This window comes from Hyla sarda, unplaced genomic scaffold (assembly GCF_029499605.1).
Source record: "Hyla sarda isolate aHylSar1 unplaced genomic scaffold, aHylSar1.hap1 scaffold_1115, whole genome shotgun sequence".
Classification (NCBI taxonomy): domain Eukaryota; kingdom Metazoa; phylum Chordata; class Amphibia; order Anura; family Hylidae; genus Hyla; species Hyla sarda.
Window position 1 is genome coordinate 34,657 of NW_026607736.1, and position 19,232 is coordinate 53,888.

Below are 19,232 nucleotides of genomic sequence, written 5' to 3' on the forward strand. Positions count from 1 at the left end.
AGGACACTAGTAGGTCACAGGACACTAGCAGGTCACAGGACTCTAGCCGGGCACAGGACTCTAGTAGGGCACAGGACTCTAGCCAGGCACAGGACTCTAGTAGGGCACAGGACTCTAGCAGGGCACAGGACTCTAGTAGGGCACAGGACTCTAGTAGGTCACAGGACTCTAGCCGGGCACAGGACTCTAGTAGGGCACAGGACTCTAGTAGAACACAGGACTCTCGTAGGACACAGGACTCTAGTAGGACACAGGACTCTAGTAGGACACAGGACACTAGTAGGTCACAGGACTCTAGCAGGGCACAGGACTCTAGCCGGGCACAGGACTCTAGCAGGGCACAGGACTCTAATAGGACACAGGACACTAGTAGGACACAGGACTCTAGTAGGACACAGGACTCTAGTAGGGCACAGGACTCTAGTTGAACACAGGACTCTAGTAGGACACAGGACTCTAGTAGGACACAGGACTCTAGTAGGACACAGGACACTAGTAGGTCACAGGACACTAGCAGGTCACAGGACTCTAGCCGGGCACAGGACTCTAGTAGGGCACAGGACTCTAGCCAGGCACAGGACTCTAGTAGGGCACAGGACTCTAGCAGGGCACAGGACTCTAGTAGGGCACAGGACTCTAGTAGGTCACAGGACTCTAGCCGGGCACAGGACTCTAGTAGGGCACAGGACTCTAGTAGGGCACAGGACTCTAGTAGGACACAGGACTCTAGCAGGGCACAAGATTCTAGCAGGACACAGGACTCTAGTAGGGCATAGGACTCTAGTAGGGCACAGGACTCTAGTAGGGCACATGACTCTAGTAGGACACTGGACTCTCGTAGGACACAGGACTCTCGTAGGACACAGGACTCTAGTAGGACACAGGACTCTAGTAGGGCACAGGACTCTAGTAGGGCACGGGACTCTAGTAGGACACTGGACTCTAGTAGGGCACAGGACTCTTGTAGGGCACAGGACTCTAGTAGGGCACAGGACTCTAGTAGGACACAGGACTCTAGTAGGACACAGGACTCTAGTAGGGCACAGGACTCTAGTAGGGCACAGGACTCTAGTAGGGCACAGGACTCTAGTAGGGCACAGGACTCTAGTAGGACACAGGACTCTAGTAGGACACAGGACTCTAGTAGGGCACAGGACTCTAGTAGGGCATAGGACTCTAGTAGGGCACAGGACTCTAGTAGGACACAGGACTCTAGTATGGCACAGGACTCTAGTAGGACACAGGACTCTAGTAGGGCACAGGACTCTAGTAGGGCACAGGACTCTAGTAGGACACTGGACTCTAGTAGGGCAAAGGACTCTAGTAGGGCACAGGACTCTAGTAGGGCACAGGACTCTAGTAGGACACAGGACTCTAGTAGGGCACAGGACTCTAGTAGGGCACAGGACTCTAGCAGGGCACAGGACTCTAGTAGGGCACAGGACTCTAGTAGGGCACAGGACTCTAGCAGGGCACAGGACTCTAGCAGGACACTGGACTCTAGTAGGACACAGGACACTAGTAGGACACTGGACTCTAGCAGGACACTGGACTCTAGTAGGACACAGGACACTAGTAGGACACTGGACTCTAGTAGGACACAGGACTCTAGTAGGGCACAGGACTCTAGTAGGGCACAGGACTCTAGTAGGACACTGGACTCTAGTAGGACACTGGACTCTCGTAGGACACAGGACTCTAGTAGGGCACAGGACTCTAGTAGGACACAGGACTCTAGTAGGGCACAGGACTCTAGTAGGACACAGGACTCTAGTAGGACACAGGACTCTAGTAGGGCACAGGACTCTAGTAGGGCACAGGACTCTAGTAGGGCACAGGACTCTAGTAGGACACAGGACTCTAGTAGGGCACAGGACTCTAGTAGGGCACAGGACTCTAGTAGGACACAGGACTCTAGTAGGGCACAGGACTCTAGCAGGGCACAGGACTCTAGTAGGGCACAGGACTCTAGTAGGACACAGGACTCTAGTACGGCACAGGACACTAGTAGGTCACAGGACTCTAGCCGGGCACAGGACTCTAGCAGGGCACAGGACTCTAATAGGACACAGGACACTAGTAGGACACAGGACTCTAGTAGGACACAGGACTCTAGTAGGACACAGGACTCTAGTAGGACACAGGACACTAGTAGGTCACAGGACACTAGCCGGGCACAGGACTCTAGTAGGGCACAGGACTCTAGCCAGGCACAGGACTCTAGTATGGCACAGGACTCTAGTAGGGCACAGGACTCTAGCCAGGCACAGGACTCTAGTAGGGCACAGGACTCTAGCCAGGCACAGGACTCCAGTATGGCACAGGACTCTAGCAGGGCACAGGACTCTAGTAGGGCACAGAACTCTAGTAGGTCACAGGACTCTAGTAGGACACAGGACACTAGCCAGGCACAGGACTCTAGTAGGGCACAGGACTCTAGCCAGGCACAGGACTCCAGTATGGCACAGGACTCTAGCAGGGCACAGGACTCTAGTAGGGCACAGAACTCTAGTAGGTCACAGGACTCTAGCCGGGCACAGGACTCTAGTAGGGCACAGGACTCTAGTAGGGCACAGGACTCTAGTAGGACACAGGACTCTAGCAGGGCACAATATTCTAGCAGGACACAGGACTCTAGTAGGACACAGGACTCTAGTAGGGCACAGGACTCTAGTAGGGCATAGGACTCTAGTAGGGGACAGGACTCTAGTAGGTCACAGGACTCTAGTATGGCACAGGACTCTAGTAGGACACAGGACTCTAGTAGGGCACAGGACTCTAGTAGGGCACAGGACTCTAGTAGGACACTGGACTCTAGTAGGGCAAAGGACTCTAGTAGGGCACAGGACTCTAGTAGGGCACAGGACTCTAGTAGGACACAGGACTCTAGTAGGGCACAGGACTCTAGTAGGGCACAGGACTCTAGCAGGGCACAGGACTCTAGCAGGGCACAGGACTCTAGCAGGACACTGGACTCTAGTAGGACACAGGACACTAGTAGGACACTGGACTCTAGTAGGACACAGGACACTAGTAGGACACTGGACTCTAGTAGGACACAGGACTCTAGTAAGGCACAGGACTCTAGTAGGGCACAGGACTCTAGTAGGACACTGGACTCTAGTAGGACACTGGACTCTCGTAGGACACAGGACTCTAGTAGGGCACAGGACTCTAGTAGGACACAGGACTCTAGTAGGGCACAGGACTCTAGTAGGGCACAGGACTCTAGTAGGACACAGGACTCTAGTAGGACACAGGACTCTAGTAGGGCACAGGGCTCTAGTAGGGCACAGGACTCTAGTAGGGCACAGGACTCTAGTAGAACACAGGACTCTAGTAGGGCACAGGACTCTAGTAGGGCACAGGACTCTAGTAGGGAACAGGACTCTAGTAGGGCACAGGACTCTAGTAGGACACAGGACTCTAGTATGGCACAGGACTCTAGTAGGACACAGGACACTAGTAGGTCACAGGACTCTAGCAGGGCACAGGACTCTAGCCGGGCACAGGACTCTAGCAGGGCACAGGACTCTAATAGGACACAGGACACTAGTAGGACACAGGACTCTAGTAGGACACAGGACTCTAGTAGGGCACAGGACTCTAGTTGAACACAGGACTCTAGTAGGACACAGGACTCTAGTAGGACACAGGACTCTAGTAGGACACAGGACACTAGTAGGTCACAGGACACTAGCAGGTCACAGGACTCTAGCCGGGCACAGGACTCTAGTAGGGCACAGGACTCTAGCCAGGCACAGGACTCTAGTAGGGCACAGGACTCTAGCAGGGCACAGGACTCTAGTAGGGCACAGGACTCTAGTAGGTCACAGGACTCTAGCCGGGCACAGGACTCTAGTAGGGCACAGGACTCTAGTAGAACACAGGACTCTCGTAGGACACAGGACTCTAGTAGGACACAGGACTCTAGTAGGACACAGGACACTAGTAGGTCACAGGACTCTAGCAGGGCACAGGACTCTAGCCGGGCACAGGACTCTAGCAGGGCACAGGACTCTAATAGGACACAGGACACTAGTAGGACACAGGACTCTAGTAGGACACAGGACTCTAGTAGGGCACAGGACTCTAGTTGAACACAGGACTCTAGTAGGACACAGGACTCTAGTAGGACACAGGACTCTAGTAGGACACAGGACACTAGTAGGTCACAGGACACTAGCAGGTCACAGGACTCTAGCCGGGCACAGGACTCTAGTAGGGCACAGGACTCTAGCCAGGCACAGGACTCTAGTAGGGCACAGGACTCTAGCAGGGCACAGGACTCTAGTAGGGCACAGGACTCTAGTAGGTCACAGGACTCTAGCCGGGCACAGGACTCTAGTAGGGCACAGGACTCTAGTAGGGCACAGGACTCTAGTAGGACACAGGACTCTAGCAGGGCACAAGATTCTAGCAGGACACAGGACTCTAGTAGGGCATAGGACTCTAGTAGGGCACAGGACTCTAGTAGGGCACATGACTCTAGTAGGACACTGGACTCTCGTAGGACACAGGACTCTCGTAGGACACAGGACTCTAGTAGGACACAGGACTCTAGTAGGGCACAGGACTCTAGTAGGGCACGGGACTCTAGTAGGACACTGGACTCTAGTAGGGCACAGGACTCTTGTAGGGCACAGGACTCTAGTAGGGCACAGGACTCTAGTAGGACACAGGACTCTAGTAGGACACAGGACTCTAGTAGGGCACAGGACTCTAGTAGGGCACAGGACTCTAGTAGGGCACAGGACTCTAGTAGGGCACAGGACTCTAGTAGGACACAGGACTCTAGTAGGACACAGGACTCTAGTAGGGCACAGGACTCTAGTAGGGCATAGGACTCTAGTAGGGCACAGGACTCTAGTAGGACACAGGACTCTAGTATGGCACAGGACTCTAGTAGGACACAGGACTCTAGTAGGGCACAGGACTCTAGTAGGGCACAGGACTCTAGTAGGACACTGGACTCTAGTAGGGCAAAGGACTCTAGTAGGGCACAGGACTCTAGTAGGGCACAGGACTCTAGTAGGACACAGGACTCTAGTAGGGCACAGGACTCTAGTAGGGCACAGGACTCTAGCAGGGCACAGGACTCTAGTAGGGCACAGGACTCTAGTAGGGCACAGGACTCTAGCAGGGCACAGGACTCTAGCAGGACACTGGACTCTAGTAGGACACAGGACACTAGTAGGACACTGGACTCTAGCAGGACACTGGACTCTAGTAGGACACAGGACACTAGTAGGACACTGGACTCTAGTAGGACACAGGACTCTAGTAGGGCACAGGACTCTAGTAGGGCACAGGACTCTAGTAGGACACTGGACTCTAGTAGGACACTGGACTCTCGTAGGACACAGGACTCTAGTAGGGCACAGGACTCTAGTAGGACACAGGACTCTAGTAGGGCACAGGACTCTAGTAGGACACAGGACTCTAGTAGGACACAGGACTCTAGTAGGGCACAGGACTCTAGTAGGGCACAGGACTCTAGTAGGGCACAGGACTCTAGTAGGACACAGGACTCTAGTAGGGCACAGGACTCTAGTAGGGCACAGGACTCTAGTAGGACACAGGACTCTAGTAGGGCACAGGACTCTAGCAGGGCACAGGACTCTAGTAGGGCACAGGACTCTAGTAGGACACAGGACTCTAGTACGGCACAGGACACTAGTAGGTCACAGGACTCTAGCCGGGCACAGGACTCTAGCAGGGCACAGGACTCTAATAGGACACAGGACACTAGTAGGACACAGGACTCTAGTAGGACACAGGACTCTAGTAGGACACAGGACTCTAGTAGGACACAGGACACTAGTAGGTCACAGGACACTAGCCGGGCACAGGACTCTAGTAGGGCACAGGACTCTAGCCAGGCACAGGACTCTAGTATGGCACAGGACTCTAGCCAGGCACAGGACTCCAGTATGGCACAGGACTCTAGCAGGGCACAGGACTCTAGTAGGGCACAGAACTCTAGTAGGTCACAGGACTCTAGCCGGGCACAGGACTCTAGTAGGGCACAGGACTCTAGTAGGGCACAGGACTCTAGTAGGACACAGGACTCTAGCAGGGCACAATATTCTAGCAGGACACAGGACTCTAGTAGGACACAGGACTCTAGTAGGGCACAGGACTCTAGTAGGGCATAGGACTCTAGTAGGGCACAGGACTCTAGTAGGACACAGGACTCTAGTATGGCACAGGACTCTAGTAGGACACAGGACTCTAGTAGGGCACAGGACTCTAGTAGGGCACAGGACTCTAGTAGGACACTGGACTCTAGTAGGGCAAAGGACTCTAGTAGGGCACAGGACTCTAGTAGGGCACAGGACTCTAGTAGGACACAGGACTCTAGTAGGGCACAGGACTCTAGTAGGGCACAGGACTCTAGCAGGGCACAGGACTCTAGCAGGGCACAGGACTCTAGCAGGACACTGGACTCTAGTAGGACACAGGACACTAGTAGGACACTGGACTCTAGTAGGACACAGGACACTAGTAGGACACTGGACTCTAGTAGGACACAGGACTCTAGTAAGGCACAGGACTCTAGTAGGGCACAGGACTCTAGTAGGACACTGGACTCTAGTAGGACACTGGACTCTCGTAGGACACAGGACTCTAGTAGGGCACAGGACTCTAGCAGGGCACAATATTCTAGCAGGACACAGGACTCTAGTAGGACACAGGACTCTAGTAGGGCACAGGACTCTAGTAGGGCATAGGACTCTAGTAGGGCACAGGACTCTAGTAGGACACAGGACTCTAGTATGGCACAGGACTCTAGTAGGACACAGGACTCTAGTAGGGCACAGGACTCTAGTAGGGCACAGGACTCTAGTAGGACACTGGACTCTAGTAGGGCAAAGGACTCTAGTAGGGCACAGGACTCTAGTAGGGCACAGGACTCTAGTAGGACACAGGACTCTAGTAGGGCACAGGACTCTAGTAGGGCACAGGACTCTAGCAGGGCACAGGACTCTAGCAGGGCACAGGACTCTAGCAGGACACTGGACTCTAGTAGGACACAGGACACTAGTAGGACACTGGACTCTAGTAGGACACAGGACACTAGTAGGACACTGGACTCTAGTAGGACACAGGACTCTAGTAAGGCACAGGACTCTAGTAGGGCACAGGACTCTAGTAGGACACTGGACTCTAGTAGGACACTGGACTCTCGTAGGACACAGGACTCTAGTAGGGCACAGGACTCTAGTAGGGCACAGGACTCTAGTAGGACACAGGACTCTAGTAGGACACAGGACTCTAGTAGGGCACAGGACTCTAGTAGGGCACAGGACTCTAGTAGGGCACAGGACTCTAGTAGAACACAGGACTCTAGTAGGGCACAGGACTCTAGTAGGGCACAGGACTCTAGTAGGGCACAGGACTCTAGTAGGGCACAGGACTCTAGTAGGACACAGGACTCTAGTATGGCACAGGACTCTAGTAGGACACAGGCCACTAGTAGGTCACAGGACTCTAGCAGGGCACAGGACTCTAGCCGGGCACAGGACTCTAGCAGGGCACAGGACTCTAATAGGACACAGGACACTAGTAGGACACAGGACTCTAGTAGGACACAGGACTCTAGTAGGGCACAGGACTCTAGTAGGGCACAGGACTCTAGTAGGGCACAGGACTCTAGTAGGGCACAGGACTCTAGTAGGTCACAGGACTCTAGTGGGGCACAGGACTCTAGTAGGGCACAGAGTATTAGGTGTTATTCTGAAACCAGTACCGCAGCCCCTTCACTAAAAAATGCCAAACATTTCAGATAGGTGAGAGCTCAAACCCCTATATACAGTCAGCCAAGAATATGTGAAGAGAAGGTGTAAGCTGCTACCAGACTCCTATATCCTCCTCTTCTTCAGGCTCCACTGTCCTCCTTCTCCAGACTCCTCTGTTCTCCTCCTCCAGACTCCTCTGTCCTCTCCTCCTCCACACTCCTCGGTCCTCCATCTCCTCCAGACTCCTCTGTCCTCCTCCTCCAGACTCCTTTGTCCTCCTCCTCCAGACTCCTCTGTCCTCTCTCCCTTCAGACTCCTCTGTCCTCCTCCAGACTCCTCTGTCCTCCTCCAGACTCCTCTGTTCTCCTCCTCCAGACTCCTCTGTCCTCTCCTCCTCCAGACTCCTCTGTCCTCCTCCTCCAGACTCCTCTATCCTCTCCTCCTCCAGACTCCTCTGTCCTCTCCTCCTCCAGACACCTCTGTCCTCCTCCTCCAGACTCCTTTGTTCTCCTCCTCCAGACTCCTTTGTCCTCCTCCTCCAGACTCCTCTGTCCTCTCTCCCTTCAGACTCCTCTGTCCTCCTCCAGACTCCTCTGTCCTCCTCCAGACTCCTCTGTCCTCTTTCTCCTCCAGACTCTTCTGTCCTCCTTCTCCTCCAGACTCCTCTGTCCTCCTCCTCCAGACTCCTCTGTCCTCTCCTCATCCAGACTCCTCTGTCCTCCTCTAGACTCCTATGTCCTCCTCCTCCAGACCCCTCTGTCCTCCTCCTGCTCCAGACTCCTCTTTCCTCCTCCTCCAGACCCCTCTGTCCTCCTCCTCCTCCAGACTCCTTTGTCCTCCTCCTCCAGACTCCTCTGTCCTCTCCTCCTCCAGACTCCTCTGTCCTCCTCCTCCAGACTCCTCTGTCCTCCTCCTCCTCCAGACTCCTCTGTCCTCCTCCTCTTCCAGACTCCTCTGTCCTCCTCCACCTCCAGACTCCTCTGTCCTCCTCCTCCAGACTCCTCTGTCCTCTCCTCCTCCAGACTCCTCTGTCCTCCTCCAGACTCCTCTGTCCTCCTCCTCCAGACTCCTCTGTCCTCTTTCTCCTCCAGACTCCTCTGTCCTCCTCCTCCAGACTCCTCTGTCCTCCTCCTCTAGACTCCTCTGTCCTCTCCTCATCTAGACTCCTCTGTCCTCCTCCAGACTCCTCTGTTCTCCTCCTCCAGACTCATCTGTTCTCCTCCTCCGGACTCCTCTGTCCTCTCCTCCTCCACACTCCTCTGTCCTCCATCTCCTCCAGACTCCTCTGTCCTCCTCCTCCAGACTCTTCTGTCCTCTCCTCCTCCAGACACCTCTGTCCTCCTCCTCCAGACTCCTTTGTCCTCCTCCTCCAGACTCCTCTGTCCTCTCCCCCTTCAGACTCCTCTGTCCTCCTCCAGACTCCTCTGTCCTCCTCCTCCAGACTCCTCTGTCCTCCTCCTCCAGACTCCTCTGTCCTCCTCCTCCAGACTCCTCTGTCCTCTCCTCATCTAGACTCCTCTGTCCTCCTCCAGACTCCTCTGTTCTCCTCCTCCAGACTCATCTGTTCTCCTCCTCCGGACTCCTCTGTCCTCTCCTCCTCCACACTCCTCTGTCCTCCATCTCCTCCAGACTCCTCTGTCCTCCTCCTCCAGACTCTTCTGTCCTCTCCTCCTCCAGACACCTCTGTCCTCCTCCTCCAGACTCCTTTGTCCTCCTCCTCCAGACTCCTCTGTCCTCTCCCCCTTCAGACTCCTCTGTCCTCCTCCAGACTCCTCTGTCCTCCTCCTCCAGACTCCTCTGTCCTCTCCTCATGCAGACTCCTCTGTCCTCCTCTAGACTCCTCTGTCCTCCTCCTCCAGACCCCTCTGTCCTCCTCCTCCTCCAGACCCCTCTGTCCTCCTCCTCCATACCCCTCTGTCCTCCTCCTCCTCCAGACTCCTCTGTCCTCCTCCTCCAGACTCCTCTGTCCTCTCCTCCTCCAGACTCCTCTGTCCTCCTCCTCAAGACTCCTCTGTCCTCCTCCTCCAGACTCCTCTGTCCTCCTCCTCCTCCAGACTCCTCTGTCCTCCTCCTCTTCCAGACTCCTCTGTCCTCCTCCACCTCCAGACTCCTCTGTCCTCCTCCTCCAGACTCCTCTGTCCTCCTCCAGACTCCTCTGTCCTCTCCTCCTTCAGACTCCTCTGTCCTCCTACAGATTCCTCTGTCCTCCTCCAGACTCCTCTGTCCTCCTCCTCCAGACTCCTCTGTCCTCTTTCTCCTCCAGACTCCTCTGTCCTCCTCCTCCAGACTCCTCTGTCCTCCTCCTCCAGACTCCTCTGTCCTCTCCTCATCTAGACTCCTCTGTCCTCCTCTAGACTCCTCTGTCCTCTTCCTCCAGACCCCTCTGTTCTCCTCCAGACTCCTCTGTCCTCCTCCTCCAGACTCCTCTGTCCTCCTCCTCCAGACTCCTTTGTCCTCCTCCAGACTCCTCTATCTTCCTCCTCCTCCTCCAGACTCCTCTGTCCTCTCCTCCTCCAGACTCCTCTGTCCTCTCCTCCTCCAGAATCCTCTGTCCTCTCCTCCTCCAGACTCCTCTGTCCTCCTCCTCCAGATTCCTCTGTCCTCTCCTCCTCCAGACTCCTCTGTCCGTTCCTCCTCCAGACTCCTCTGTCCTCCTCCTCCAGACTTCTCTGTCCTCCTCCTCCTCTACACTTCTCTGTCCTCCTCCTCCAGACTCCTCTGTCCTCCTCCTCTAGACTTCTCTGTCCTCTCCTCCTCCAGACTCCTCTGTCCTCCTCCTCCAGACTCCTCTGTCCTCCTCCTCCTCCAGACTCCTCTGTCCTCCTCCTCCAGACTCCTCTGTCCTCCTCCTCCAAACTCCTCTGTCCTCCTCCTCCTCCAGACTCCTCTGTCCTCCTCCTCCAGACTTCTCTGTCCTCTCCTCCTCCAGACTCCTCTGTCCTCCTCCTCTAGACTTCTCTGTCCTCCTCTTCCAGACTCCTCTGTCCTCCTCCTCTAGACTTCTCTGTCATCTCCTCCTCCAGACTCCTCTGTCCTCCTCCTCCTCCAGACTCCTCTGTCCTCCTCCTCTAGACTTCCCTGTCCTCCTCCTCCAGACTCCTCTGTCCCCCTCCTCTAGACTTCTCTGTCCTCTCCTCCTCCAGACTCCTCTGTCCTCTCCTCCTCCAGACTCCTCTGTCCTCCTCCTCTAGACTTCTCTGTCCTCTCCTCCTCCAGACTCCTCTATCCTCTCCTCCTCCAGACTCCTCTGTCCTTCTCCTCCAGACTCCTCTGTCCTCCTCCTCCAGACTCCTCTGTCCTCTCCTCCTCCAGACTCCTCTGTCCTCCTCCTCCAGACTCCTCTATCCTCTCCTCCTCCAGACTCCTCTGTCCTCCTCCTCCTCCAGACTCCTCTGTCCTCCTCCTCCAGACTCCTCTGTCCTCCTCCTCCAGACTCCTCTGTCCTCCTCCTCCAGACCCCTCTATCCTCTCCTCCTCCAGACTCCTCTATCCTCTCCTCCTCCAGACTCCTCTGTCCTCTCCTCCTCCAGACTCCTCTGTCCTCCTCCTCTAGACTTCTCTGTCCTCTCCTCCTCCAGACTCCTCTGTCCTCCTCCAGACTCCTCTGTCCTCCTCCTCCAGACTCCTCTGTCCTCCTCCTCCAGACTCCTCTGTCCTCCTCCTCCAGACCCCTCTATCCTCTCCTCCTCCAGACTCCTCTATCCTCTCCTCCTCCAGACTCCTCTGTCCTCTCCTCCTCCAGACTCCTCTGTCCTCCTCCTCTAGACTTCTCTGTCCTCTCCTCCTCCAGACTCCTCTGTCCTCCTCCAGACTCCTCTGTCCTCCTCCTCCAGACTCCTCTGTCCTCCTCCTCCAGACTCCTCTGTCCTCCTCCTCCAGACTCCTCTGTCCTCTCCTCCTCCAGACTCCTCTGTCCTCCTCCTCTAGACTTCTCTGTCCTCTCCTCCTCCAGACTCCTCTGTCCTCCTCCAGACTCCTCTGTCCTCCTCCTCCAGACTCCTCTGTCCTCTCCTCCTCCAGACTCCTCTGCCCTCCTCCTCCAGACTCCTCTATCCTCTCCTCCTCCAGACTCCTCTGTCCTCTCCTCCTCCAGACTCCTCTGTCCTCCTCCTCCAGACTCCTCTGTCCTCCTCCTCTAGACTTCTTTGTCCTCTCCTCTTCCAGACTCCTCTGTCCTCCTCCAGACTCCTCTGTCCTCCTCCTCCAGACTCCTCTGTCCTCCTCCTCCAGACCCCTCTGTCCTCCTCCTCCAGACTCCTCTGTCCTCCTCCTCCAGACTCCTCTGTCCTCTCCTCCTCCAGACTCCTCTGTCCTCTCCTCCTCCAGAATCCTCTGTCCTCTCCTCCTCCAGAATCCTCTGTCCTCCTCCTCCAGACTCCTCTGTCCTCCTCTTCCAGACTCCTCTGTCCTCTCCTCCTCCAGACTCCTCTGTCCTCCTCCTCCAGACTCCTCTGTCCTCCTCCTCCAGACTCCTCTCTCCTCCTCCAGACTCCTCTGCCCTCCTCCTCCAGACTCCTCTATCCTCTCCTCCTCCAGACTTCTCTGTCCTCCTCCTCCAGACTCCTCTGTCCTCCACCTCAAGACTCCTCTGTCCTCCTCCTCCTCCAGACTCCTCTGTCCTCCTCCTCCAGACTCCTCTGTCCTCCTCCTCCAGACTCCTCTCTCCTCCTCCAGACTCCTCTGCCCTCCTCCTCCAGACTCCTCTATCCTCTCCTCCTCCAGACTTCTCTGTCCTCCTCCTCCAGACTCCTCTGTCCTCCTCCTCCAGACTCCTCTGTCCTCCTCCTCCTCCAGACTCCTCTGTCCTCCTCCTCCAGACTCCTCTGTCCTCCTCCTCCAGACTCCTCTATCCTCTCCTCCTCCAGACTCCTCTGTCCTCTCCTCCTCCAGACTCCTCTGTCCTCCTCCTCCAGACCCCTCTGTCCTCCTCCTCTAGACTTCTCTGTCCTCTCCTCCTCCAGACTCCTCTGTCCTCCTCCAGACTCCTCTGTCCTCCTCCTCCAGACTCCTCTGTCCTCCTCCTCCAGACTCCTCTGTCCTCCTCCTCCTCCAGACCCCTCTGTCCTCCTCCGCCAGACTCCTCTGTCCTCCTCCTCCAGACTCCTCTGTCCTCTCCTCCTCCTCCAGACTCCTCTGTCCTCTCCTCCTCCAGACTCCTCCAGACTCCTCTGTCCTCCTCCTCCAGACTCCTCTGTCCTCTCCTCCTCCAGACTCCTCTGTCCTCTCCTCCTCCAGAATCCTCTGTCCTCTCCTCCTCCAGACTCCTCTGTCCTCCTCCTCCAGACTCCTCTGTCCTCTCCTCCTCCAGACTCCTCTGTCCTTTCCTCCTCCAGACTCCTCTGTCCTCCTCCTCCAGACTTCTCTGTCCTCCTCCTCCTCCAGACTCCTCTGTCCTCCTCCAGACTCCTCTGTCTTCCTCCTCCAGACTCCTCTGTCCTCCTCCTCCTCCAGACTCCTCTGTCCTCCTCCTCCAGACTCCTCTGTCCTCCTCCTCCAGACTCCTCTGTCCTCCTCCTCCTCCAGACTCCTCTGTCCTCCTCCTCCAGACTTCTCTATCCTCTCCTCCTCCAGACTTCTCTGTCCTCTCCTCCTCCAGACTACTCTGTCCTCCTCCTCTAGACTTCTCTGTCCTCCTCTTCCAGACTCCTCTGTCCTCCTCCTCTAGACTTCTCTGTCCTCTCCTCCTCCAGACTCCTCTGTCCTCCTCCTCCTCCAGACTCCTTTGTCCTCCTCCTCTAGACTTCTCTGTCCTCCTCCTCCAGACTCCTCTGTCCTCCTCCTCTAGACTTCTCTGTCCTCTCCTCCTCCAGACTCCTCTGTCCTCTCCTCCTCCAGACTCCTCTGTCCTCCTCCTCTAGACTTCTCTGTCCTCTCCTCCTCCAGACTCCTCTATCCTCTCCTCCTCCAGACTACTCTGTCCTCCTCCTCCAGACTCCTCTGTCCTCCTCCTCCAGACTCCTCTCTCCTCTCCTCCTCCAGACTCCTCTATCCTCTCCTCCTCCAGACTCCTCTGTCCTCCTCCTCCTCCTCCAGACTCCTCTGTCCTCCTCCTCCAGACTCCTCTGTCCTCCTCCTCCAGACTCCTCTGTCCTCCTCCTCCAGACTCCTCTGTCCTCTCCTCCTCCAGACTCCTCTGTCCTCCTCCTCTAGACTTCTCTGTCCTCTCCTCCTCCAGACTCCTCTGTCCTCCTCCAGACTCCTCTGTCCTCCTCCTCCAGACTCCTCTGTCCTCCTCCTCCAGACTCCTCTGTCCTCCTCCTCCAGACTCCTCTGTCCTCTCCTCCTCCAGACTCCTCTGTCCTCCTCCTCTAGACTTCTCTGTCCTCACCTCCTCCAGACTCCTCTGTCCTCCTCCAGACTCCTCTGTCCTCCTCCTCCAGACTCCTCTGTCCTCTCCTCCTCCAGACTCCTCTGTCCTCCTCCTCCAGACTCCTCTATCCTCTCCTCCTCCAGACTCCTCTGTCCTCTCCTCCTCCAGACTCCTCTGTCCTCCTCCTCCAGACTCCTCTGTCCTCCTCCTCTAGACTTCTCTGTCCTCTCCTCCTCCAGACTCCTCTGTCCTCCTCCAGAATCCTCTGTCCTCCTCCTCCAGACTCCTCTGTCCTCCTCCTCCAGACTCCTCTGTCCTCCTCCTCCTCCAGACCCCTCTGTCCTCCTCCTCCAGACTCCTCTGTCCTCCTCCTCCAGACTCCTCTGTCCTCTCCTCCTCCAGACTCCTCTGTCCTCTCCTCCTCCAGAATCCTCTGTCCTCTCCTCCTCCAGACTCCTCCAGACTCCTCTGTCCTCCTCCTCCAGACTCCTCTGTCCTCTCCTCCTCCAGACTCCTCTGTCCTCTCCTCCTCCAGAATCCTCTGTCCTCTCCTCCTCCAGACTCCTCCAGACTCCTCTGTCCTCCTCCTCCAGACTCCTCTGTCCTTTCCTCCTCCAGACTCCTCTGTCCTCTCATCCTCCAGACTCCTCTGTCCTCCTCCTCCAGACTTCTCTGTCCTCATCCTCCTCCAGACTCCTCTGTCCTCCTCCTCCTCCAGACTCCTCTGTCCTCCTCCTCCAGACTCCTCTGTCCTCCTCCTCTAGACTCCTCTGTCCTCCTCTTCCAGACTCCTCTGTCCTCCTCCTCCAGACTCCTCTGTCCTCCTCTTCCAGACTCCTCTGTCCTCCTCCTCCAGACTCCTCTGTCCTCCTCCTCCTCCAGACTCCTCTGTCCTCCTCCTCCAGACTCCTCTGTCCTCCTCTTCCAGACTCCTCTGTCCTCCTCCTCCAGACTCCTCTGTCCTCTCCTCCTCCAGACTCCTCTGTCCTCCTCCTCCAGACTCCTCTGTCCTCCTCCTCCTCCAGATCCCTCTGTCCTTCTCCAGACTCCTCTGTCCTCCTCCTCCAGACTCCTCTGTCCTCTCCTCCTCCAGACTCCTCTGTCCTCCTCCAGACTCCTCTATCCTCCTCCAGACTCCTCTGCCCTCCTCCTCCAGACTTCTCTGTCCTCCTCCAGACTCCTCTATCCTCTCCTCCTCCAGACTCCTCTGTCCTCCTCCTCCAGACTCCTCTGTCCTCCTCTTCCAGACTTCTCTGTCCTCCTCCTCCAGACTCCTCTATCCTCTCCTCCTCCAGACTCCTCTGTCCTCCTCCTCCAGACTCCTCTCTCCTCTCCTCCTCCAGACTCCTCTATCCTCTCCTCCTCCAGACTCCTCTGTCCTCCTCCTCCTCCTCCAGACTCCTCTGTCCTCCTCCTCCAGACTCCTCTGTCCTCCTCCTCCAGACTCCTCTGTCCTCCTCCTCCAGACTCCTCTGTCCTCTCCTCCTCCAGACTCCTCTGTCCTCCTCCTCTAGACTTCTCTGTCCTCTCCTCCTCCAGACTCCTCTGTCCTCCTCCAGACTCCTCTGTCCTCCTCCTCCAGACTCCTCTGTCCTCCTCCTCCAGACTCCTCTGTCCTCCTCCTCCAGACTCCTCTGTCCTCTCCTCCTCCAGACTCCTCTGTCCTCCTCCTCTAGACTTCTCTGTCCTCACCTCCTCCAGACTCCTCTGTCCTCCTCCAGACTCCTCTGTCCTCCTCCTCCAGACTCCTCTGTCCTCTCCTCCTCCAGACTCCTCTGTCCTCCTCCTCCAGACTCCTCTATCCTCTCCTCCTCCAGACTCCTCTGTCCTCTCCTCCTCCAGACTCCTCTGTCCTCCTCCTCCAGACTCCTCTGTCCTCCTCCTCTAGACTTCTCTGTCCTCTCCTCCTCCAGACTCCTCTGTCCTCCTCCAGACTCCTCTGTCCTCCTCCTCCAGACTCCTCTGTCCTCCTCCTCCAGACTCCTCTGTCCTCCTCCTCCTCCAGACCCCTCTGTCCTCCTCCTCCAGACCCCTCTGTCCTCCTCCTCCAGACTCCTCTGTCCTCTCCTCCTCCAGACTCCTCTGTCCTCTCCTCCTCCAGAATCCTCTGTCCTCTCCTCCTCCAGACTCCTCCAGACTCCTCTGTCCTCCTCCTCCAGACTCCTCTGTCCTCTCCTCCTCCAGACTCCTCTGTCCTCTCCTCCTCCAGAATCCTCTGTCCTCTCCTCCTCCAGACTCCTCTGTCCTCTCCTCCTCCAGAATCCTCTGTCCTCTCCTCCTCCAGACTCCTCCAGACTCCTCTGTCCTCCTCCTCCAGACTCCTCTGTCCTCTCCTCCTCCAGACTCCTCTGTCCTCTCCTCCTCCAGACTCCTCTGTCCTCTCCTCCTCCAGACTCCTCTGTCCTCTCCTCCTCCAGACTCCTCTGTCCTCTCCTCCTCCAGAATCCTCTGTCCTCCTCCTCCAGACTCCTCTGTCCTTTCCTCCTCCAGACTCCTCTGTCCTCTCATCCTCCAGACTCCTCTGTCCTCCTCCTCCAGACTTCTCTGTCCTCATCCTCCTCCAGACTCCTCTGTCCTCCTCCTCCTCCAGACTCCTCTGTCCTCCTCCTCCAGACTCCTCTGTCCTCCTCCTCCAGACTCCTCTGTCCTCCTCTTCCAGACTCCTCTGTCCTCCTCCTCCAGACTCCTCTGTCCTCCTCTTCCAGACTCCTCTGTCCTCCTCCTCCAGACTCCTCTGTCCTCCTCCTCCTCCAGACTCCTCTGTCCTCCTCCTCCAGACTCCTCTGTCCTCCTCTTCCAGACTCCTCTGTCCTCCTCCTCCAGACTCCTCTGTCCTCTCCTCCTCCAGACTCCTCTGTCCTCCTCCTCCAGACTCCTCTGTCCTCCTCCTCCTCCAGATCCCTCTGTCCTTTCCTCCTCCAGACTCCTCTGTCCTTTCCTCCTCCAGACTCCTCTGTCCTCTCATCCTCCAGACTCCTCTGTCCTCCTCCTCCAGACTTCTCTGTCCTCATCCTCCTCCAGACTCCTCTGTCCTCCTCCTCCTCCAGACTCCTCTGTCCTCCTCCTCCAGACTCCTCTGTCCTCCTCCTCCAGACTCCTCTGTCCTCCTCTTCCAGACTCCTCTGTCCTCCTCCTCCAGACTCCTCTGTCCTCCTCTTCCAGACTCCTCTGTCCTCCTCCTCCAGACTCCTCTATCCTCTCCTCCTCCAGACTCCTCTGTCCTCTCCTCCTCCAGACTCCTCTGTCCTCCTCCTCCAGACTCCTCTGTCCTCCTCCTCTAGACTTCTCTGTCCTCTCCTCCTCCAGACTCCTCTGTCCTCCCTCCAGACTCCTCTGTCCTCCTCCTCCAGACTCCTCTGTCCTCCTCCTCCAGACTCCTCTGTCCTCCTCCTCCTCCAGACCCCTCTGTCCTCCTCCTCCAGACCCCTCTGTCCTCCTCCTCCAGACTCCTCTGTCCTCTCCTCCTCCAGACTCCTCTGTCCTCTCCTCCTCCAGAATCCTCTGTCCTCTCCTCCTCCAGACTCCTCCAGACTCCTCTGTCCTCCTCCTCCAGACTCCTCTGTCCTCTCCTCCTCCAGACTCCTCTGTCCTCTCCTCCTCCAGAATCCTCTGTCCTCTCCTCCTCCAGACTCCTCTGTCCTCTCCTCCTCCAGAATCCTCTGTCCTCTCCTCCTCCAGACTCCTCCAGACTCCTCTGTCCTCCTCCTCCAGACTCCTCTGTCCTCTCCTCCTCCAGACTCCTCTGTCCTCTCCTCCTCCAGACTCCTCTGTCCTCTCCTCCTCCAGACTCCTCTGTCCTCTCCTCCTCCAGACTCCTCTGTCCTCTCCTCCTCCAGACTCCTCTGTCCTCTCCTCCTCCAGAATCCTCTGTCCTCCTCCTCCAGACTCCTCTGTCCTTTCCTCCTCCAGACTCCTCTGTCCTCTCATCCTCCAGACTCCTCTGTCCTCCTCCTCCAGACTTCTCTGTCCTCATCCTCCTCCAGACTCCTCTGTCCTCCTCCTCCTCCAGACTCCTCTGTCCTCCTCCTCCAGACTCCTCTGTCCTCCTCCTCCAGACTCCTCTGTCCTCCTCTTCCAGACTCCTCTGTCCTCCTCCTCCAGACTCCTCTGTCCTCCTCTTCCAGACTCCTCTGTCCTCCTCCTCCAGACTCCTCTGTCCTCCTCCTCCTCCAGACTCCTCTGTCCTCCTCCTCCAGACTCCTCTGTCCTCCTCTTCCAGACTCCTCTGTCCTCCTCCTCCAGACTCCTCTGTCCTCCTCCTCCTCCAGACCCCTCTGTCCTCCTCCTCCAGACCCCTCTGTCCTCCTCCTCCAGACTCCTCTGTCCTCTCCTCCTCCAGACTCCTCTGTCCTCTCCTCCTCCAGAATCCTCTGTCCTCTCCTCCTCCAGACTCCTCCAGACTCCTCTGTCCTCCTCCTCCAGACTCCTCTGTCCTCTCCTCCTCCAGACTCCTCTGTCCTCTCCTCCTCCAGAATCCTCTGTCCTCTCCTCCTCCAGACTCCTCTGTCCTCTCCTCCTCCAGAATCCTCTGTCCTCTCCTCCTCCAGACTCCTCCAGACTCCTCTGTCCTCCTCCTCCAGACTCCTCTGTCCTCTCCTCCTCCAGACTCCTCTGTCCTCCTCCTCCAGACTCCTCTGTCCTCTCCTCCTCCAGACTCCTCTGTCCTCCTCCTCTAGACTTCTCTGTCCTCTCCTCCTCCAGACTCCTCTGTCCTCCTCCAGACTCCTCTGTCCTCCTCCTCCAGACTCCTCTGTCCTCCTCCTCCAGACTCCTCTGTCCTCCTCCTCCAGACTCCTCTGTCCTCTCCTCCTCCAGACTCCTCTGTCCTCCTCCTCTAGACTTCTCTGTCCTCACCTCCTCCAGACTCCTCTGTCCTCCTCCAGACTCCTCTGTCCTCCTCCTCCAGACTCCTCTGTCCTCTCCTCCTCCAGACTCCTCTGTCCTCCTCCTCCAGACTCCTCTATCCTCTCCTCCTCCAGACTCCTCTGTCCTCTCCTCCTCCAGACTCCTCTGTCCTCCTCCTCCAGACTCCTCTGTCCTCCTCCTCTAGACTTCTCTGTCCTCTCCTCCTCCAGACTCCTCTGTCCTCCTCCAGACTCCTCTGTCCTCCTCCTCCAGACTCCTCTGTCCTCCTCCTCCAGACTCCTCTGTCCTCCTCCTCCTCCAGACCCCTCTGTCCT

The 19,232-nt window shown here is 56.8% G+C and overlaps 1 protein-coding gene across 1 annotated transcript; it reads left to right on the forward strand.

Annotated features, from left to right (window-relative positions):
• Window positions 1-2,983: 2,983 nt before the first annotated feature.
• On the forward strand, window positions 2,984-4,721 carry LOC130301260 (serine/threonine-protein kinase fray2-like; the record flags this gene model as incomplete). The annotated part of the gene is made up of 3 exons (XM_056551611.1): window positions 2,984-3,164; window positions 4,143-4,226; window positions 4,674-4,721. Coding segments are annotated over 3 exons (313 nt in total), but the record flags the coding sequence as incomplete, so codon positions are not given.
• Window positions 4,722-19,232: the final 14,511 nt, after the last annotated feature.